The sequence below is a fragment of the Manis pentadactyla genome, chromosome 6, assembly GCF_030020395.1.
Source record: "Manis pentadactyla isolate mManPen7 chromosome 6, mManPen7.hap1, whole genome shotgun sequence".
Taxonomy (NCBI): domain Eukaryota; kingdom Metazoa; phylum Chordata; class Mammalia; order Pholidota; family Manidae; genus Manis; species Manis pentadactyla.
In genome coordinates, this window is record NC_080024.1 from 17,481,838 (window position 1) to 17,500,978 (window position 19,141).

A 19,141-nucleotide genomic window follows, 5' to 3' on the forward strand; every position below is an offset into this window, starting at 1 on the left:
AAACAGCCGGGGGCAGGAAGCAATCTGCGTCAGCCAGAGCTTTGTTTGACCCCAGGTGCTCCCTGCCCTCTCCACTGTCCGGCACCATGCTGCAGGGACAGGGACAGATTGGGACTAGAGTTTGTGGGAAGAGTATGCACAGGGACAGACCAGAACCAGGAAACATGAACCGAGGGTGGGAGAGGGCACCAGCAGAGACGATGCTGGGGAGTCGTTAACTGTTGGGGAAGCTGAGGCCCAGAAAGGATTAGGAACAGGCCCAGGGTGACACAGGGAATGGGTTCATAATCCAGGTTGCAGACCTCCCTACTCTCTCTTGCTCGTACTAGTATCTCCCATGCTGGATGCATCATATGTATCCCCTGGGATAGGCCACTGTGGGAAATACTGATTCTGGGCTCCACACAGGCGAATGAGCCTTTTCAGGAGCAAAGCCTGGGAATCTGCATTTCTACCCAGGATCCCAAGTGATTGTCTTGAGGCCCACATTTGGGAAGTACTACTGCCCTGCTTGAGCAGCTATTTTTTCCCTGGCCTCCCTCTAACAAGGGAGGGTGTCTTTGCTCCCTCACCCTACATTGTTCATGAAATACAGAGGTGTAAAGGAGAGGGAGAAGACCCTTTCTTTGAAAATCCCTGGAAACAAATGATGATTCCTAAGCCTTGCTTATAGTGGTGCATGGTTCCCAAGCCTGGGGCACTTCTCAGTCCAGGAAGGACAGGGATATGAAGGTACAGGGCCTTACAGGTGGAGATGAGACCCAGAAAGAGTGTCTGCGGCTGGAGCCCCAACCCCATATGACCCATGCCTTGGGCAAGCCCCTATCAGCAGCCCTCTAGGCCCCACCCACACCCCATCCTGGGCTCTGGTCCTCAGCCCAGCCCCCGCCTCCACAGCCACCTGAGACCACAATTACAGGGGCCACTGGGGGTTGGGGGAGCACAGGGATGAAAGGCCCCTTGGAAAATGGTTCCAGCTGGGGTGGCTTTGGAGGAGGCTGCAGGGAAAGGAGGGCTGGGGAAGGCACAGGGGAGAACAGGTGGGACTCTCATGACCCAGACCAGGCCAGACTCAGTACCAGTGCTCTTCCAGAGAAGTTTGTCTTGGTGAGGAAGAGAGGGAAGGAGCCTCATACTGATAGGGGAGCTCTTTGTCCTATTGTCTGGGTGTCCAGGACCATCACCCTTCAGCAAGATAAGGAGGGATAGCTTGCTGCTTCCATCTCCTGAACTCCTATGTCTGGTCACTGAAGGGAAGGGGAAATACTTCCTGAGTCCTTGGCCTCAGGCTGATCCTGGGCCTTCCAACCAGCCTCTTCACCCATCTGCCTGCACTCTGGATGTTCCTGATGTGGTCACGCACACATCTGGGGTGCCTCTGTGCTCTTTCTCCATCTCCCCAGTTCCACATGTTCCCCATCTCTCAGTCAGAGGGGAATCTTGATAGTTCAAATGGTGCCTGGGGCTGAGCAGCTGGGTGAGCAAGGGATGTGTGGGGATGAGGCACTGCTGAGCCCTGCTTCCAGCCCCTTCCCAGGCAGCAGTGCGAGAGCACAGTGCCATCTTTGAGCTTGAGAGCACAGCCATCTTTGAGCAGGATAATGGTCCACTTGGTGCCTTTCAAGCCACCACTTTCACCCTTCACAGAAGGCAGTTTCCAGACTCCTGCTGGGCTTGGTCACAGGAAATGGACCGCTAATCTGTGACTAGTAGTTTGAAGATTGTAATGCATTCTTACAATGTACTAAAAAGCTTTCAGGCACCACCATTTTATGATGGGGAAACAGGCTCAGAGAGATTAGCTGACTCAAATCAAGGCCAAGCTAGTGAGGCCCTTTCTCACTGTATCATGCTACTTCTTCTGAATTCCTTTTAGCCTGTTTGGGGTGGTGTCAGTTAATGTTACTGTCTCAGTTTTCCTCCCTGGCATCATGGAGAAGGATAGCCATCTTCACCCACTCCATTACCCATCCCCCACAGGGACCTGGCAGTAGACACAGGAAAGTAGGCATCCCAGCCCTAGGTCTGGGCCAGCCCTGAGGTCCCAGACAGTCTAGAATCCAAGCTGTCCATGGTCTCTTTGCTTCCTTTCATCCTGCCCTCTCCTGCCCACGACTCTGTTCAGAGTTCCCCAGATGTCCTTCAGGTACTGTTGGTCCTTTAATAGGGAAGCTGGGTTCTGTGCACCCTCTGGTGGTCTCTGAGTTAAGTGCAGGCGGGTATTTTGTGTGTGTGTGTGTGTGTTTTTAAAATATTTTACAGGGCAGAGCTCCGGGGAAGGCAGAAATGTGAATATAAACCCTACCCTAGGGAGCTTTATTTCTCCTCCATGTGGCCCACAATGCCAGTTCTACTCTCCTCCCTTGTAAGTTAGCCAGACCCCCTTGGGTCAAGAAATTCTGAGACCAAATTCTTCATGATCATTCCCTGAAGCCCAGGCATTTGACCAAAGGAGGCAGTAAGAGGCAGAAAGGAAAACCCAGATGCCCCTTCCTTTGCTCTTCAGCCTGAGGGCTCCTCCCCAAATATGCCTCACCTTGGGGTTCCAATACGATCCTTAGGGGCTCAGCCAGGCTAGGTCATAGAGCTGGTGCAGGGGCATTGTGGGGGAGGACATTGCTCTGGAAGCCATGGTGAGCTCCCCTTCTGTTTCACTTGAAGAACTGTTTTCTCCTCCCTGTGCCCCCATTCCCTGTAGTCTTAGGAGGGTCTCCAATCCCAATCATGGTAGTACATCTACCTGGACACTGTCATTGGTTCAGGGATAGGCAAGTGACCCATGCTGACCTAGTTGGGGCTTTCGTTATGATTTCTTCTGGGAAAGTCATTCTTTTGGGGATCATCTGCTCTAAGAATGTGGGCATAGGGCTGGCATAGAGAGAGAGTCTATCTGCAGCAGGAAAGAATAATGAAGATGGTGTAAAAAGAGAGGCAGAGATAAGCAGAAACAACAGATGGGGGGGATAGGTGTGAGGGGAGAAGATGAGGGAGGGAAAGGGAGGCCTAGACCCATTTGGGTCCCTGGGTTCAGCCGTGCCTGAATGCACTCTTACCCTGGGACTTCCTAGGTATAAGATCCATTAATTCCCTTTGGCCTAAGCTAGTTTGAGTTGGATATCTTCATTTGTAATCAGGGCCTGCCCAATACCCATGAAGTATTCTATCCCCATTTTCACAGTAACCACTACTTATTAAACATAAATTTGACATAAATTACTGTGTCAAATGCTGAGCTAAGTGCTTTTTATATCTCAAAAAATCTTCCCCTCAATCCTATGAGGATGTGGGATGGATTATGATGGCTGCAGATTCTTTGCCACTCTCCCACTGAGAGGTAGAGCCTGCTTCCCCTTCCCTTGCTTGCCTGGTTCTGTGACTTGTGTTGGCCAATAGGCAGTGACAGCAGTGCTATGTGACTTCCAAGGCTGGACCTGAAGAAGAGACTTGCAGCTTCTGCCTTCAAGTTTGGCACAGTCTATTTTGAAAGTCAGGCTTATGTAAGAAGTCTACTACAGTGAAGCTACCATGCTGTGAGGAAGCCCATGTGGGCCACATAGAGAGGAGACCACTGGAGAAGCTCTGTGGTACAGATAATATAACTTCAAGCCTCTCGGACCATCCAGCCCAGCCCACCCACCAACAGAATGCAGCCAAGTGAACTGACCACCACCAATAGTTCCACTGTAAGGAGTAGAATCACCAAGCTGAGTTCTGACAAATCCCTGACCTAAAGGATCATGAGGAGTAATTATTTTGGGGTTGTTTGTTATGCAGTGATAGATAACCAAAACGGGACCATATTCACTGTATAGCTAAAGAAACTGAGGCTAATGTGGCTTATACTGTAAACTTCCAAACAGCAGCACCAGCTTCAAACCCAGAGTGCCTGAATCCAAATCTCATGCTTTGCCCTACATACTTTGATGGGAGTCATTCTCCACTGTGTATTTGGATTATGGGAAAACTGGGGTCTCTGAATCCCAGCCATTTGACTATGCTTTCCTCCGTACTCTCTGGAGGGAGATGGAGACATGAAGTTCATCTCTGGAGAACCCAGAACCCCAAACCCTTCCTTTCTGTTCCTTTGCCATCAGCTTCTCAAGAAAGAAACAGAAGGAAGAAAATATGGATGCCAAGAGAGATCTTGGGAGAACTTTGCTTCATCTCCCTTTAAGTGTGATTAGAAATGCTGTTCTGGGTAGTCTTTCCAATGTTAATGGAAGTGAAATTAGTTTCAGTGCTAACAAAGTCTGATGTTACTAATAACTTATTTTCAACACATTCTACAGTTTATAAAGTGCTTTAACCCTATAGGCTTGGTTGGCCCTAAAAGTCTATCCTCAAATTCCCCAGGGGTGGCAGAACCAGAGGGCAGATAAAGACACACTCGCCTAGATTTAAGAGGAGAGCTGAACTGAGAGCTGAGTCTACCACCAGTGGTCTTTGGTCTTCTTCCCACCTTGCATTTCCAGGCCTTCGATGTGTGATAAGAGTGAATAAGAAAAATGCCAAGGGAGAGATTTGGCACTCCTCCACTGTTGCCAGGAGAGGCCAGTCTGGTAAAGGAAAGACAGGGGTCCAGGGTGATGACTCCAGAGATGCAAGTTCTATCAGCTATCTCCCCTTACACACTCCTTCCACAGCCTGGCCTCCTGCAGCGCACAGGACACCAGGCCCCTCCAAAACTGTGGGCCCACTCCCATTGGTTTAAATATCTTTATTGATACTAAATTCACCCACCCACCCCACGGCTAGCAGTTCTCAGGAGCCCTGCATCCAGAGGCCTAGAGACTGGCTCTTTGGTTTCTATCTGGGTGCCAAGGACAGAGAGGGCCTGTGCAGTCTCCCCAGAAGCCCCCAGAGCGCCTCTCGGGGTGAGGGGCCATCCGGTGTCCCGGGTCTGGTGGTCGGGCATATTTTTTAAGCCCCGCCGCCTAGCCTCAGTTTCCAGAGGCCTGGGACGGACTTAAGCAAGAAGCTGGGCTGGACAGCGCCCCCTCCTGGAGTTCAGAGGTCCCGCAGGTGCCAAAGGCGGCCCTGCCCGCAGTTTAGAGAGCCTGGCGGCGGATCAGAGGCAGAGGCTGAGCTCCTTGCGCACGCGGCAGCGATGGCACTGCACTACGCAGCACCAGTGGAAGCGACACAGGCAGTTTTCCTCGAGTTGCACGCTCTCCTGGCGGTGCCCGCGGCCGCAGCACAGCAGGTCGCAGCCGCTGAGGTCCGGAGCACTGCTATTGCAGGCGCGGCCGCGCGTGCCAGGCGAGCCGGTGCGCCGGTTCGGGGCACAGAAGTCGGGCGAGTCTGCGGCGTAGAGTAGGTCAGCGCGGCCAGGCGGCTTCAGAGTGCGGACGGCGGGCAGCAGAGCCTTGCCGTCGTTAGTACCCATGACACGCGAGGCGCCGTGGAAGCGTTCGAGCAGCCGCGCGCCCACCTCGCGGAACGGAGGCAGCTTCTGCCAGCAGGTGCGCAGCGCGCACGAGCCGGACAGTCCGTGGCATTTGCACTCGGTGCGGGTGTGGCTCCTCACCGCCTGCGGGAAGCAGAAGGGACGGCGGATGGGAACAGATGAGGGGCGCAGAAAGGCCCAGAGGACCCACAGAAAATAAGATGGGGTTGTTGGGGTGGACGGAAGGAAGGAAGGAAGGAGGAAGGGAGGAAAGAATGGTAGGGGAGGAAGGGAAAGGAAGGAAGAAAAAAGGGCAAGATGGGGAGGAGGAAATCCAGAGAGTGACGGCCCCAGGGGAGGAGGACTAATGATAAGAGTGGAGGAGTAAGAGAAGAGAGGAGTGAGGGGGTCAGTCCCTAGGGCGGAGATTCCAAGATCCAGAGCCAGGAAACGGGGGAGAACGCAAAATGGACAGCAGGGGTGAGATTCCCTGGAGGGGGGAGGGAGGTGCCAACTGTCATACCCTGTTCCGTCTACCAAGCCAGCCCCCTCATTCCTGTCCCTCATGAGCCCTAGGCAGGGCTGAGCAGAGACGCAGAGCCAGCCACCTGGGCGTCTGTCTCCACCACCCTCCCCAACCCTCTGACAGGTATGTGGGCCTGTCCGGACATTCTTCTCTGGGCCCCCTCTTACCCTCCTGCCGGATGCCTCAGGGCCAAACCCTAGAGGACACAGGATGTGTGTGGGGGTATCCCTAGAACACCCTGGAATTGAGGTATAGGGTGCACGCAGGAGGCCCACTGAGAGTGCACTGCTGAGAACTGGAACCCAGGGGTCCTGCCCTTGTTTGCTATTTGTGTCTGAACCTGGGGTCTAAGAGTCAAAACCCCACTAAGGATTTATGGGGTCAGACAACACAGGAAGATCATCTCGGGAAGCTCAGAGTCCAGAGGCAAACTTGATTTACAGACTTGTGTGTCCCCCTTCCCATCCCAGACCCTCTCCTTTCCCTACCTCCTTCTGGAAACATCTGACCCAGACAGCTTTTTATCCTTAAACAGGAGCTCCCAGGGCCCTTCTCATTGTGGAGGGAAGGAGAGAGGCTGCTAGGATTCTGGGCAGGGACTGGTCTGAGGTTGCTGGGCAACCACTTGGCAAATGCCCAGACTCAGTCACAGCTTTCTGGTCTCTGCCTGACCCCCTCCACCGGGACCTACTCCTCATCCTTCACTCCTTTCCAAGCCCATGTCCCTTGGGCCTATTCTAGTCCCTTTGCAGGCCTCCTTCACTTCCCCTGGCTCCTCTGCCTCCACACCCCATACATTTGCCCCAGCTGCTATCCATTTTTTCATCCCCAGCCTTTGTCTCCTTCCTCCACCCCTGCCCTGGCAGCCAGATCTCTACCCACCCCAAGCTTTGCCACCTGTCCTGTCTCAGATGTATGCCCTCCCCATCTGGGGTGCCTAAGAGCCCTGAGTCCTCTTTCCTGGGTGTCCCCTTCCCACCCTGCCCACTGGACCACCAGTCCCAGGTCCTCCCAGACACCCCATCTGACACCTTCTCAGCTGGCCACCTACCTCCCACATGCCCACCCATGCCATCAGCCAGTCTTCCCAACTGCTCCCTTCTGCCATGCTGGCTCCCACACACCTGATGGGACTCCTACACAGTCTCCCACATCCTTTAACAGCCACCCGTACTTCCACACTTCCTCCCACCACACTCTTACACATTCCTGCCCATACTCACCAGTCGGCCCGCCTCATTGTTATGAAGTTGCACCAATGCTCGTATGTCTCCGCGTCCCCGCTTGTGTCGTGCATCCATAAAGAGCCTTGACTTCTCATCTCCAAAGTCCACGTCATCGCCACAGCCTCCCCACTCCCAGGCAGCGCTGCCATCTGGGGAGGCTGTGGGGCCGGGGGGGCCAGGGGGGCCAGGGGTCCCGGGCAGGCCAGGGGGGTGGGGTGGGGCCCGCCCACGGGGTGCCTGGCAGCCACACTGCAGCAGCTCACCCATGGAGCAGGCCTGCGTTACCGCGTGGCTGGCACCTGCTGCTGTTACAGCGAACACGAACGCAGTCTCCCGGATGTCTGCAGATTCAGGGAGGGGCAGTCAGCTGGAGGAACCAAAGTTGGGTCCTGGGGGACTGTGTGGGTGGGGCCACGTGGCATGTGGCTGGGAGACAGGGCCAGTGAAGAGTGCCCTAGACCATGGCGGAGGTGGAGCTCAGGTAGCCTTCCCAAACCCCCACCCTGTCTTCTGGTTCCCTAGCAAAGAGAAAGCAGGCTCCCAGGTCCGCTCCCAGACTGACCCTGCTGCAGGATGCGCCCGAAGGCCTTGCTGTGGCTGGAGCAGTTCCAGCGGCGGAATCGGAATTGGAACTGGCATTCTCGCACCCCAAGCCGGGCGCCCCGAGCTAGCTCAGCCACCACTTCCGGCTCAGCCTGGCACAACTCAGCCTGCCGCCCTGCCAGCCGCCGTGCCTTCCTGCAGATGCTGGTAGGGTCCATGACCAAGGGGCTTCCCACGGCCCTGGGAAGCAAAGAACAGGTCAAAGGTGTATCTCAAAGGGCTTGGGGTGAGGGGGAGAGAGACCAGCCTGCCTCAGCAAACAGCCAGCAGTTGTGATATGCCTCTTCTCCCACCACCGTCCCCTCAACTGGATTGAAATTGTCCTATCTGGCTCTCTTACCAGTCCATGTCTGTGTTCCCTCTTAACTTTATTCTAGATTTTGCACATCTTATAGGAATTTGTCTCAATTTAACTCAAGGTAAAGGCAGCTGGCACCAGAGAGGCCAAAGGTTAACATTCAACAGGCCTGGTACAAAAAGGAGACAAGGAAGAAATTAACAGGACAATCAAGAAGGCTGTCAAAGAAAAGAAAACATGTACCATAAAGAGATTCTAAAGAAAAGCAGGCAGTGAAAAAAAAAAAAAGAAAAGAAAAGCAGGCAGTGTCGGAGAAGGGTCTGGTCTCAGTGGACCACAAGCTGTGGGCATGTGTCAGCTCAATAGACCTGATGCTAGAAAGAGGTAATCCCAGGAATGTAGAAAGCAAGGATGTTAGCACAGCTAGGGAAGGAGCCTCTGAGGAAAGTCACACTCCCTCTCTAGCCCAAGTTTCTCCTTCTGTAAACTGGGAAGGATGGGTTTGATCTCTAAAGTGGGCCCTCCCCCCTGCTATCTTCTGTTTGCCTGAACAAGAGAGTAGGAGGAAGGAGCTGAGGACTGAGTCTCTGAAGCACTGTTGTGAAGTGTGCAACACTGACCCTTCTCCTGCTCCAGGGTCTGTGACCTTTCCAGAGCAGATGGCAGCAAATCACGCTCTGTGCACTGGGGTGACATAACTGATTGGGGAAGGGGCCGCTGTGTGGCTTGATGGGTAAAGCCACTTCCGGGGAAGTTCCACACTCTCAGAAATCTCACCATTCCCAGCCTTGGTTCCTCCTAAGGAGAGAGCTGCCATTTGGTTTCCGTATACCAGACCACTGAAGGTTAAGTCTGCTAGGTATCCACACCTGGGTGGAACTGCTTTAATCAGATTGCTCTTATTTGAACACTTAGCTGGGATCCCTGTCTTGTAGGAATGAGTGGGTAGAGCACTTGGGAGCCAAAGATAACTTGAGACCAGTCAAAAACCCTTTAGCAGAGGGCAGAAAAAGACTCTGGGCGGGAAGTGGCACCAGGAGAAGAAAATGTAGAGGAAAATGGTGGCAAATAGGTGCCAAAGGTCAAGGTGGCCCACTTTTAAGTTTAGCTTTAGTGCACATCTGCCCCACTGTCCCCATTTGCTCCACAAATATAGGCTTCCCAGGTGTGTTCTGGCCCCACCATAATGGGCTTAAATAGCAGCAAGAGGAATTTAAGTCTTAAGGTAGAACTTCTCAACACTGAGGGGTGAGAAGCTTGAAGAGGTGGTTGCAGGAAGATATAGAAGCTCAGTCCTTCAGGTCTCCTACTACACAACACACACACACATACACACATCCCACACCGCACCACCCTATCATGTCATTGTCACCATCCCTACCCAAATAGTGCAGGAGCCAAGATTTTTTATCAGTGGAAAGACTTACAGTACAGACCTTCCTTCCTCTGTGCTCAGGACCTGCCTATCACTGCATTCCAACTGTGGCCTGGGAAGGTCCAGCTCCAACTCTTTCCCAGCCCTAGAGAAGTCATGGGTGGAGCAGTAGGGAGGAGCCAAGGGTAGGGCAGCCCAAGCCGGCTCCCAGTGGCCCAGTGACCTTTAAGGGTTGATCAGTCTCTATCTATCTGCCTATCTATCTGCCTATCTATCTGTCTATCTATCTATCTATCTATCTAATCATCTATCTATCTGTGCCCTCTCCATGCACTTAACCACCTCATTACAAAAAGGATTTGAGGCAGCTTCCAACATGGCTGTACAGGGGCAGTAGATAGGCCTATGAGTACCTTGAAAGTTAGGACTGTCATTTTCTTTTGTCTCCCATGGCAGAGTTTTAGGCCAATTTTTATTATGAAAATTTGCATATTATGAATGATTACTATAATACGACAATGAATAACACTTAATCCATGCTATCTAAGGACAAGGTCCTTACTTGAGCCTTGACCCCTGTCCACGTATGATTTCATGACTCCTAATTAGCTTCCTCAAACATTATTCCCCCCACCCAGATTCAGAGTCAGGGAAGCAGGCCTCCGTCCAGCTCCCCTCCTGGCACCCACACGTCAGGATTCCACCTGGGAGTGTGGAGCTCTGCAAACTCATCTTCCCCACACCACCCCCATGTCACTAAGTTCTCCAGTCTCCCTTCCCCAACCTTGCCCTCTGCTAACTCCCTACTTTCCCAAGGTTGACTGGCTTTATCTTCCCAAGGTTACTCTGCTGCTATCCCTCTCCCTCCTCCTGCCCTAGAAAAATAGGAGAATGTGGGGGTATGTAGGAGAGAAAGGTGAAAACTCTTGACATTGTCTGCTTCCCAGGGGCAGAGATAGGAGAACAGTCTGGAGGGGCATGAAAGGTCAGCCCTCGAGGAGGCGGGGCTGGCCCTTCATGGGCTTGAGGGGCTGCCCCAAAGTCAGTTCCTGGTCTGGATCTGGCCCCCCAGGCTGCTGGCTGGCTGGGAACTGGACTTGTTTATGAGCTGGTCAGGACGAGGGAAGGGCAGTAGTAGCAACTAGAATCTCAAGGGACCGGCTTGCTCCCTGCCCTCTGTGCTGTTCCCATCCTCAATTAATAAGAAAGGAAACTCCAGAATAGGAGTGGCAGGGGTCACTGGGCAAATATGAAGCCTCATTTCTGTACCCTGGTCTCTGTCAACTCTGAGTGGGCTGAGCCACCCTGGGAAAGTCAATTCCCTCTCTGGGCTTCAGGCAAATGAGGAGTTAGCATGAGACAACTACATCCCCATTACTGGCATGAGAGGCCTGTTCATCCCCTTGCCTGTACATCAAGAAATAACACCCTGATCTTCCCTTTTCATTTACCCTCCTTCCTTCCCTTCTGCTTCCCTAGGGAATGAATTATGCTCTTGGGGCTTTTGAGTCAGCATTGGCCTGGGACTAGCCTAAAGAAGATGTGCCCATTTGGGAGCATCTGCATGTTTTGGTGACTGGAACACAGTGGTGGTAGGAAATATATAAGTGTAGATCTGTGATCCTAATCAAATAGCCATTCCTGGACCCAGAAAAAAATGAGGCTATCCCTTAAAGAAATCAGTATGCAGACAAGAAGGGACAAGCCTAAGGTTTGCCATTCTAACCAGCTTGACTTTCGCGAAGGTCTTCCTCCCAGGGACTTGGTTGGTAGAATCAATAGCCAAGTGAGGTGGCATCAGGGGCCAGCCAGTCCCTACTAGCAACATCATAAATCTAAGCCCTGGAGGCCCTGGGTTCTGGCCTAACCTACCTTTCCATCCCCAGATTCAGAGAGCTAAAGAGGATGCCAGAGATCCCGTAGTCCACCCACTTCAGCCCCACTGTACAGATAATCTGAGAAGGGAGGTGACTGAGCCTGGCCACTGGGTGGGGAGTTCCTTACTGCAAGAAATTTGGGTGAATATTTTAAAAACCAAAGGGGCTGGAGAGAATGGCCACAAGAGGTATCAGAAGACCTCAGGTGGCTGGCATGCCATCTTCCACATGCCCCTTTTACATCCCAGATTACACCGATAAATTTCTAGACTCAAAGCTACCCTTCCCAACCCCTAAGTCATCAAAATCACATCCAACTTCTCTCCAAGCTCATCTCGGACCTCACTTGCTCTAAAGTGCCTCCCCTGGCCCTAGCCCTCACTGGTCCTCCATCTCTGTGCTACTCCAGGTGCCACTCATTTGGGGATGCTCATTATCTGTCAGTGGTATAATTTTCTTGTTGTGTTTTCTTGTATTATCTCTCCAGTTAGATAGAAGACTCATTAAAGACAAAAGCCTCATGAGGACACATAATGTCATAAGTAGAGCATACTCAGGGCTTTGAGGCCATCAGGCTTGGGTTTGGACCTGGGCTCTGCTATTTGCTTGTTCTATGATGTTAGCAAGTCCCTAGCATGTGAACTTGGCACAAAGTATTTGTTGAACATATGATGAGATTTAACCTTCTGGGTCTCAGTTTCCACCACTGTAAAATGGAAACAACTAACAAGGCCTGAATACATTTTTGGTTACACATTAAAAAAGAACCAGTCTAGAGAGTGAGCTTCAACAAGTGTGTTTTGTCTTCCTATTTACACCCTTACTCAAGTCTTGGACCTGCACAGTGCAGGGCAAACAGTAGAAGTACAGGTGACATTTGTGGATTCTTGAGAAAACTCTTTGCCCTTACTTCTCAGCTTGGATCCCGTGTCTCTGCCTCCCCCATCAGCCCTGCCCATGAACCGGAAGCATCCTCCAGGACCCCTCCTCCCCTTCCCCAATGAGCCCTCCTGGGTAGATCATTGAGGCCAAGGGGATCACAGACCTCTTTAATGCCCAGCCTTCTCTGAAGGATCTCATAGCCAGCCCCTCTCTATTTCCCCAAACTCACCCCCAGAGTCCCAAGTCAGACCCCCACCTCCTAGGAGCCAGCAGAGGGAGCCCTAAGCCCTGGGGCTGTGGGTGGGGGCTGTACAGGGGTGGGGGAGGTGGGTGGTGGAGAAGGGGTAGAAAAATGTTGCCTGACGGCTGCTGAGGCGGCTGGGCCCGGGCCTGTGCCCGCCAGCCTGTCCTGTCCTGCTCTGTCTAACTCAGTAATTACTGCTCCCCCTCCCCCAGTCACTGCCCCCACCCCAACCACCACATCAAAGCCAGTGATGCCCCAGCTTCATTAACCCCTGCGTCCCCACTGCCCACCAGCACCCCCATCCACTCTACCCCACACCAGCCCAGTTTGGTTCCTTCACTAGTCCTGGCTACTGCCCTTCCCACTGCTCACACTTCTCTCCTTCTCAGAGATCTTGGGAGAGGCAGGGGCTTTCCCTTGCCTGGTAGATTTTGCCGTGCAAGAGAGGGCTTCCTTTTGGTCAGGGCTGTGGGAGGCAAAGGAGTGGACACATGGAGCCTCCACTGGATCTCCTGAGGAGCCTGTCCGGTGCCTTCTGCTCTCCCCTCCCTAAGTGGGAAGCGCCCATGTGAGGGTGGGGATGGGGGAGCAGAAGGCACCTGTGGAAGAACCTGTACCTCTTTCCACCCCCCAACCCCCACTGCACCCAAGGATGAGGTACCCAGCAGGAGGTGGACTCCCAGCTCCAGCCCTTAGATACCTGCATTCTGGGGGGCCTTGGGCAAGTCACTTCCTGTCCCTGGACTTTGCTGGACTTCTCACTGTAAGGGAGATGGTTGGGCCAGATGATTTCTAAGTTCTTCCCAGATCTGATTTCTGGATTAAATGAAGGGCTCAGAGCAAGAGGAACCAGTTAAAGAGGTCAGGTGGAAAACATGAAAAGAACCTTTCCAGTGACTTTTCTCTCCCTCAGCTCCTCCTCAGGCAGAGTAGGGGAAGCACCCAAGGTCTCACCCTCACCCCACCCGAGGCTGGAAGGAGGGCACAGGCTAGAGGGCGCTCTCCTAGTCCCCAGGGACAGGCTTCTGTGTTCCCTGAGCACCTCCTGCTCTGGCTGGCTGGGCGCCCCACTGCCAGCCTGACCAGGGCCTGGCTGCCTGCCCCGCCCTCGCCTCATCCCCTCCACAGCTGCATTTCTCCATCAAAGTACACATTCTGGAATCCCCCTTGCTGGGCCCTGGTGAGCAAGCCTCCCACTGACCTCCCCCCCACCAACTCCTGGCTTCCGATGAGAACAGGGCAGGAGGGGCTGTCTGCCCCAGGAAATGTCACAGTGCCAGGACTCTGGTGGGCTCAGGGCATGCTCTGGCCGGGATCGAGCCAGCCTCCTTTTGCCCCTGCCCTTTTCTGCTCACAGCCCCATTGTCTCCCTCCAGGGGTAGCTGCCAAGGCGGGAGGGCTGGAGGGGGCACTGGATGGCCACCCCACCCCCATCTTCACCCCACCCTGAGCTTGGCAGGGGCCAGCAATAGGACTGCCCACAAAGAGTCAGGGGCCCCAGATAAATCTGGATGGAAAAGGGTGGCCAGGCCCAGCCTGGGGTTGGGGCACAGCTGGAAAACCTGGGTGTCAGGAGGAAGGGTCCTGGGTCCTTTCCCTGCCTCCCTGGGGGCAGAGATGAGGCTGTCCTAGGCCTCTGGTTCCTGTTTCCTTTCCATGAGAGAGGGGGGCAGGGGTGGCAAAAGGCAAGATGAGAGATGAGACGGGGAAAGGGAGTGAGACTGAGGGGTGTTTTTCCTAGTGAAACAAAGGGAGGGTTAGTTTCTTTCCTGGAAGATATAAAGAAAAAAGAAAAAAAAAAGGAAGAGAAAAGAAGAGAAATTGATCTGGCTATTCTGTAAGAGGGAACTATTTTCTACATCCACTGGTTGAAGGTATAAATAAAGACGTGTTGGACATCGAGAAGAACTTCCTTCTGGAGGGTGGGAGGGGAGCTGGGTACAGAATGGATGGGGTGGAAGCTGGTGACCAGGAAGCCATAGCCTTTCTGCCTCACTCTCAAGATGGGATCTGTCAGGGTGAGAACATAAGCTGGATGGCCTGGAGGCAGTGGGCTGGACAAGATGACCTCAAGAGAGCCTGGCCAATGTCCTGGAATCTGGCATCCTGTGATTCACAAAGATATGGTTACAGATGGGAGAAAGACAGGCTAGAGGCAGAGTTTAGAAAGAATGCATTGCATTGGGGGAAGAAGAGGGAGAGAAAAGAAGGTGGAAAGGAAATTTTTCTGGAACCTGGAGCCAGGACCTGGGCCAGTCCCCTATAGGAATCTCCTTTCTTAACCAGGACAGTTCAGTCACTCAGAGTTCCTGGGGTCCTTCTGTTCCCAGCCCTGCTGCTGCTGGAATGTCAGAGCAGACTGCAGTGGGCTGCTGTGGGTCCAGCTGCTTTCCTGTCTACTGCTGGAGCTCTGGTCTGGCCAGCATTCTCTGAGAGGCAGGGAAAAGAGGGCCAGCAAGCAGGTCCTAGGCATCAGAAAACAGCCTGGAAGCTCCTGACCTAAAAGAGCTCCTTGCAAAAGTGAAGCTAGGGGTGGTGGTGGGGTGGTGGCATGGGGTGGAGACATTAGCAAGCAGTGGCAAGGAGCCATAGGACATCAACCCATTGGTCAGCAATGATGGGGTGGGGTGGGTAGAGCAAGCAAACAGAGTCAAAGATCCTGAGAAAGGCAGTCTGGGCTCAGACCAAAGGAATGAAGTGTTAGAAACAGACAGAGGTCAAGGCAAGTGGGAGAGGCAGGTTCTCTCTGCGAAGCATCTGAGTGAAGCACATCTTATCACCCCAGCCCCTCACTCTTCACCCGGCCTGCCCTGCAGCTGTGGCCATGAAGGCCTCTGTGTTCTCCACACCTGCCCTCCTCATCTCCTCCCCCACTCCCTGCTTCCCAGTTCAGGGTCAGTCTCCAAGGGACCAGGTCTCTCTCCTTCTGGCTTGGCTCCTACCCAGCAGTCCCTCCTGAACAAAGAAACCCCTACAATGTGAATTGGCCAATTCAGCAATACTCCACGAAACTTCCCCAGCACCTTTAGCCTCCAGGGCCCTAAAGACAAAGGCTCTGCCTTCCAGGAGCAGGGAGGAGTGACCCAAAAGGAGATGGTTGTCAGTAAAATGCAGTAATTGCCCAATATGTGGGATACGGTGGGAGCACAGAGAAGGCCAGAAAGAGAAGTCAGAGGGACAGCTTCTTGGGAGAAGTGATATTTTAACTGGAAGGATGAGAGCAATTTAGACAAATGGAAAGGGAGGGAAGGGAAGGCAACCACCAGGGAGAGACCCTTGTTCCTATACCTTGAGAAAGGGCAAAGTTGGGAAAGGTGTTTTGGGGGAACAAGAGAGAGATCCCTTTACAAAGTTTTGCTTGGGCCCTTGGATTTTACATTTAAATTAATTCCCCCTTTCACCCTTGGGGACTGGCCAAGAGAACCTGAGATGTGGAGGAGGGGTCTTATATTTAGGGAGCATCTCTCAATGTCAGATCATTTTGTACGTCATCCCAGCTAATCTTCCTATCAAACCTGCCAGGTAGGGACACTGTTTCCCTATTATCAGTCGTTGGGAAGCAGGAAGAAGTGACTTGCCCAAGGTCACTGACTTAACAAATGGTCGAGATTAGATCTCAGGTCTGTCTGATTCAAAACTGCTAGTGCACTGCACTAAGCCAGGATCGAAGGACGCCTGTTCCCTAGCAGGGACGTGGGTCGTCTTCGGTTTACTCCCTTACTGACACCGCCAGGGACGTCTCTTCGGAACCACGGGAGAAGGATCTCGGCCAGCAGCTCTCGGTGTGGGCATCCTGCTTTCCATCTCCCTGGAAGAGAGGGATCTGCCTGCCTCACCCCTCCTTCCAAATCCGGGGATGGGAGGACTGGAGGGTAAAGAATCCAGCCAATGACATAGCTACATGCAAATAACAAGCCCCTGCCGTTTTACGATTGGCTGATGTATCCGCAGTATCGTCCAACTCCCTCCTCCCTAAACACTGAGCTATTCCGGGCTGGTCTTTACTGCTTAGGAGAAACTAGAAAGGGGTAAAAAAAGTCTGCGGGATCCAGATCTCTGAGAGGTCCCGACCCGGCACCTACCTTCCCACCCACCGAAACTCAAAGTTCGCGAAACCTTTGCTGCCTAGGTGTCTGCTCTAGCTCAGGGCAGGTCGGGAGGCCAGGCCTGGGAAGACGTCCCCATCCTTTGGCTGGTCAGGCCTCCATCCCTTCCACCAGGACCCTCCACGATTCCCAGTACCCCCCGAGCTGCACATTTTTTTCATCTCGAACTCCCACATCTGGAAGGGCCGGGCACCTGGGTACCTTTCCTCCTCTTCTTTGCTCTGGGAGGAGAAAGTAGAGAAAGCCACTGGCTGACTCAGTTTCCCCTTTACGTTCTCTTTCCCGCCACGACCATCCATTCGGAACTAGCTCAGAGAGGAACTGGTAGGTGGCTAGGCAAAATGAAGCGGGGAAGGGGCAGCTGTCTGTGGCTTCTCACCTTGTTTCTCTCTTCCAAATCCAACCCCCTCCCCCTAAATCCGGGGCCCTCCTCACACACTCTTTTCTTTGGACCTCCGACTACAGATCTTTCCCTTATCTCCCCGGTAGCTCTTTCCCACCCGCCCTCCAATTCCTTGGTGACCTGGACTGAGCGCATAACCTGGGGCATGGGGGCCGGTGGTGGCGTGCAGGACACTGGAGGAGGGAATACAATAGAATGTGTGGGGTCGGGGAGGTTTAGGACCTTCTAAGCAACAGTCCGGACGTGCCCCTGGCGGAGGCCGGCAGGTGAGCTGCACGCACGCACCTCCTGCACCTCTCCAGCTGCCCTGCTGCTAGGTTCCGAGCGCAGGTAGAACCCGGAGGCAGCTAGAGCGCGGTTCGGAGAGCCCAGTCAGTGCCGAGGTCCCCCCCTCGGACTTCAGGAGCAGCGCCGGGACAGCCCGACGCAGCACTCACCACCACAGTCCGCCGACGTGCGCAGGACACAGAAGCAGCAGCAGCCCGAGGCGGGAGGGCGCGGGCGGCAGCATCGTGAGCGCTCCACAGCCGGCCGGCGCAGGCAGGCGGCGAGACCGCGGGACGAACCGGCGCGCGCGGGCCCGGGCTTCAGGGCGAGCGCAGCAGCGGCGGCGGCGGCCTGGAGGCGCTGGCTCCGCCGGCGGCGGGGGGGCCCATCGCGGGCGAGGAGGGCGCGGCGGAGGCGGAGAGCGGACGGGGCAGCCAGCGCCTGTGTCTCCTGCCGAGCTCGCTCGGGAGAAGAAATCAGAGCCGGGGGCGGGGGTGGAAGGGGAGCGGGGCCCGAGCGGGGGCGGGGGCGGGGGGCCGTGGGGGTGGCAGTTGCGACAGTCAGGCGGCGGGACTCTCGGGAGGGAGCTGTGCGCCCCGGGGCGGCAGTCGCGGAGCTGAACCGAGGGCGGGTGCGAGGTCCCGGGGCGGGGCCGGAGCGCGCTGGTGGCCGCGGGACCGCCTGCCGCACCCCCTCGCCTCGCCTCTCCAGGACTGCAAGCCCCCGCCGCCGCTCCGAGTCGGGGGCAAGGAGGGGGCGGGGAAGCAGGGTGGAGAGGGGTAAGGGGGTGGGGAAAGAGGAACTGAGGAATGGGGGACGGGCTGGAAGGGAGACGTTTGACAGGTTTGTTGACTGTAAAGGGAGAAAACTTCCCAGGAATGAGGGAGTTTGGGGGGCGGCGGGAGTGCGGAGGAAGATGCTGGAGCGGGGGCCAAGGGAGGGAATCCTCCTGGGGCTCTGGGTGCTACTGGGAGGGATGTCGAACTCGGCCGTCCGACTGGCGGACTCCGGAGGGGTCACCTCTTACCCGCCCACCTCCGCGCCGCACGCCCTTTTTCCAGCCTTTCCTTGAGGAAAGGAGGAAGCCCTCGGCCTCCACTGGCTCTCCCCAGCCACCCTGCCTCTTCAAGCCTAACCCTGCGCTCAGGCGCTCGCATGTGTAAATGAGTGACAGAGCGGAGCCTGCAGACTTGCAAGAGATTGAGGGTCAGAACTCGCTGCAGCCCGGGCCTCGCCCGTCAGTTGGTCCCTGCCTCACATTGCATCCTCAACTTGGCCCGGCTAGAAGGGGTAGGAGAGCCAGCTGCAGGTGAGATGGCGTTTATCTGATTCTCTAATGCCACAAAAATGTCTTTGATGCCCCTGGCCCCCTCCCCACGGAGTGGGGGGGAGATCAAAGACCCCGTGGGGAGGAGGGACAGCTCCATTCATCACGCCAAGGGGGCTGGCAGCCGCAGCAGTCCCTGCTCCTCCCCTCCAACCCCACGTGCCCCAGGGGTGCCGAGGGACAGGTGGTGCTGGACATTCCACACCAAGCCATCTAGAGCAGCCATCAGCCTTTAAGGATGTCCCGTGATGGTGAGGACCTCAAGCCCAGTGGTGGAAACTTCAGGGCCCAGAGGAAAGCTCCTGGTCTTTTGGAGTGGGGACAGCACCCAAACTGGAGAGTAAGGCCACCGACAAGAGAGAGAAACACTCTTGGTGAGCAGAGAGAAGGTGGATCCTGAGTCCCCCAGAGAGAAGGTGTAAGTGGATCAAGATGAAGCTGGGTGACCCAAGAGATGCAACAAAAAGACCACAGATTCCTAGGCCACAGGGGAAGAGGCAGATCTGGGGGAGGAAGAAGGAGCAAATGGAGAAACATTGCCCTAGCATATAGGGAAGCCCCTAGGTTTGCTGGGAGCCCCATTCCAGGGCCCTGGTATCCAGGCTGTGTCAGTAATGCCTG

General features: G+C 54.6%; 1 protein-coding gene across 1 annotated transcript; it reads right to left on the minus strand.

The window, feature by feature from the left end:
* Window positions 1-4,702: 4,702 nt before the first annotated feature.
* On the minus strand, window positions 4,703-17,437 carry WNT6 (Wnt family member 6). Its single transcript, XM_036915199.2, has 4 exons — window positions 17,364-17,437; window positions 7,701-7,921; window positions 7,136-7,479; window positions 4,703-5,530 (listed from the first exon to the last, which is right to left on the minus strand). The coding sequence occupies exons 1-4, from the start codon at window positions 17,435-17,437 to the stop codon at window positions 5,069-5,071; spliced, it is 1,101 nt and encodes a 366-aa protein (XP_036771094.2). The 3' UTR covers window positions 4,703-5,068.
* Window positions 17,438-19,141: the final 1,704 nt, after the last annotated feature.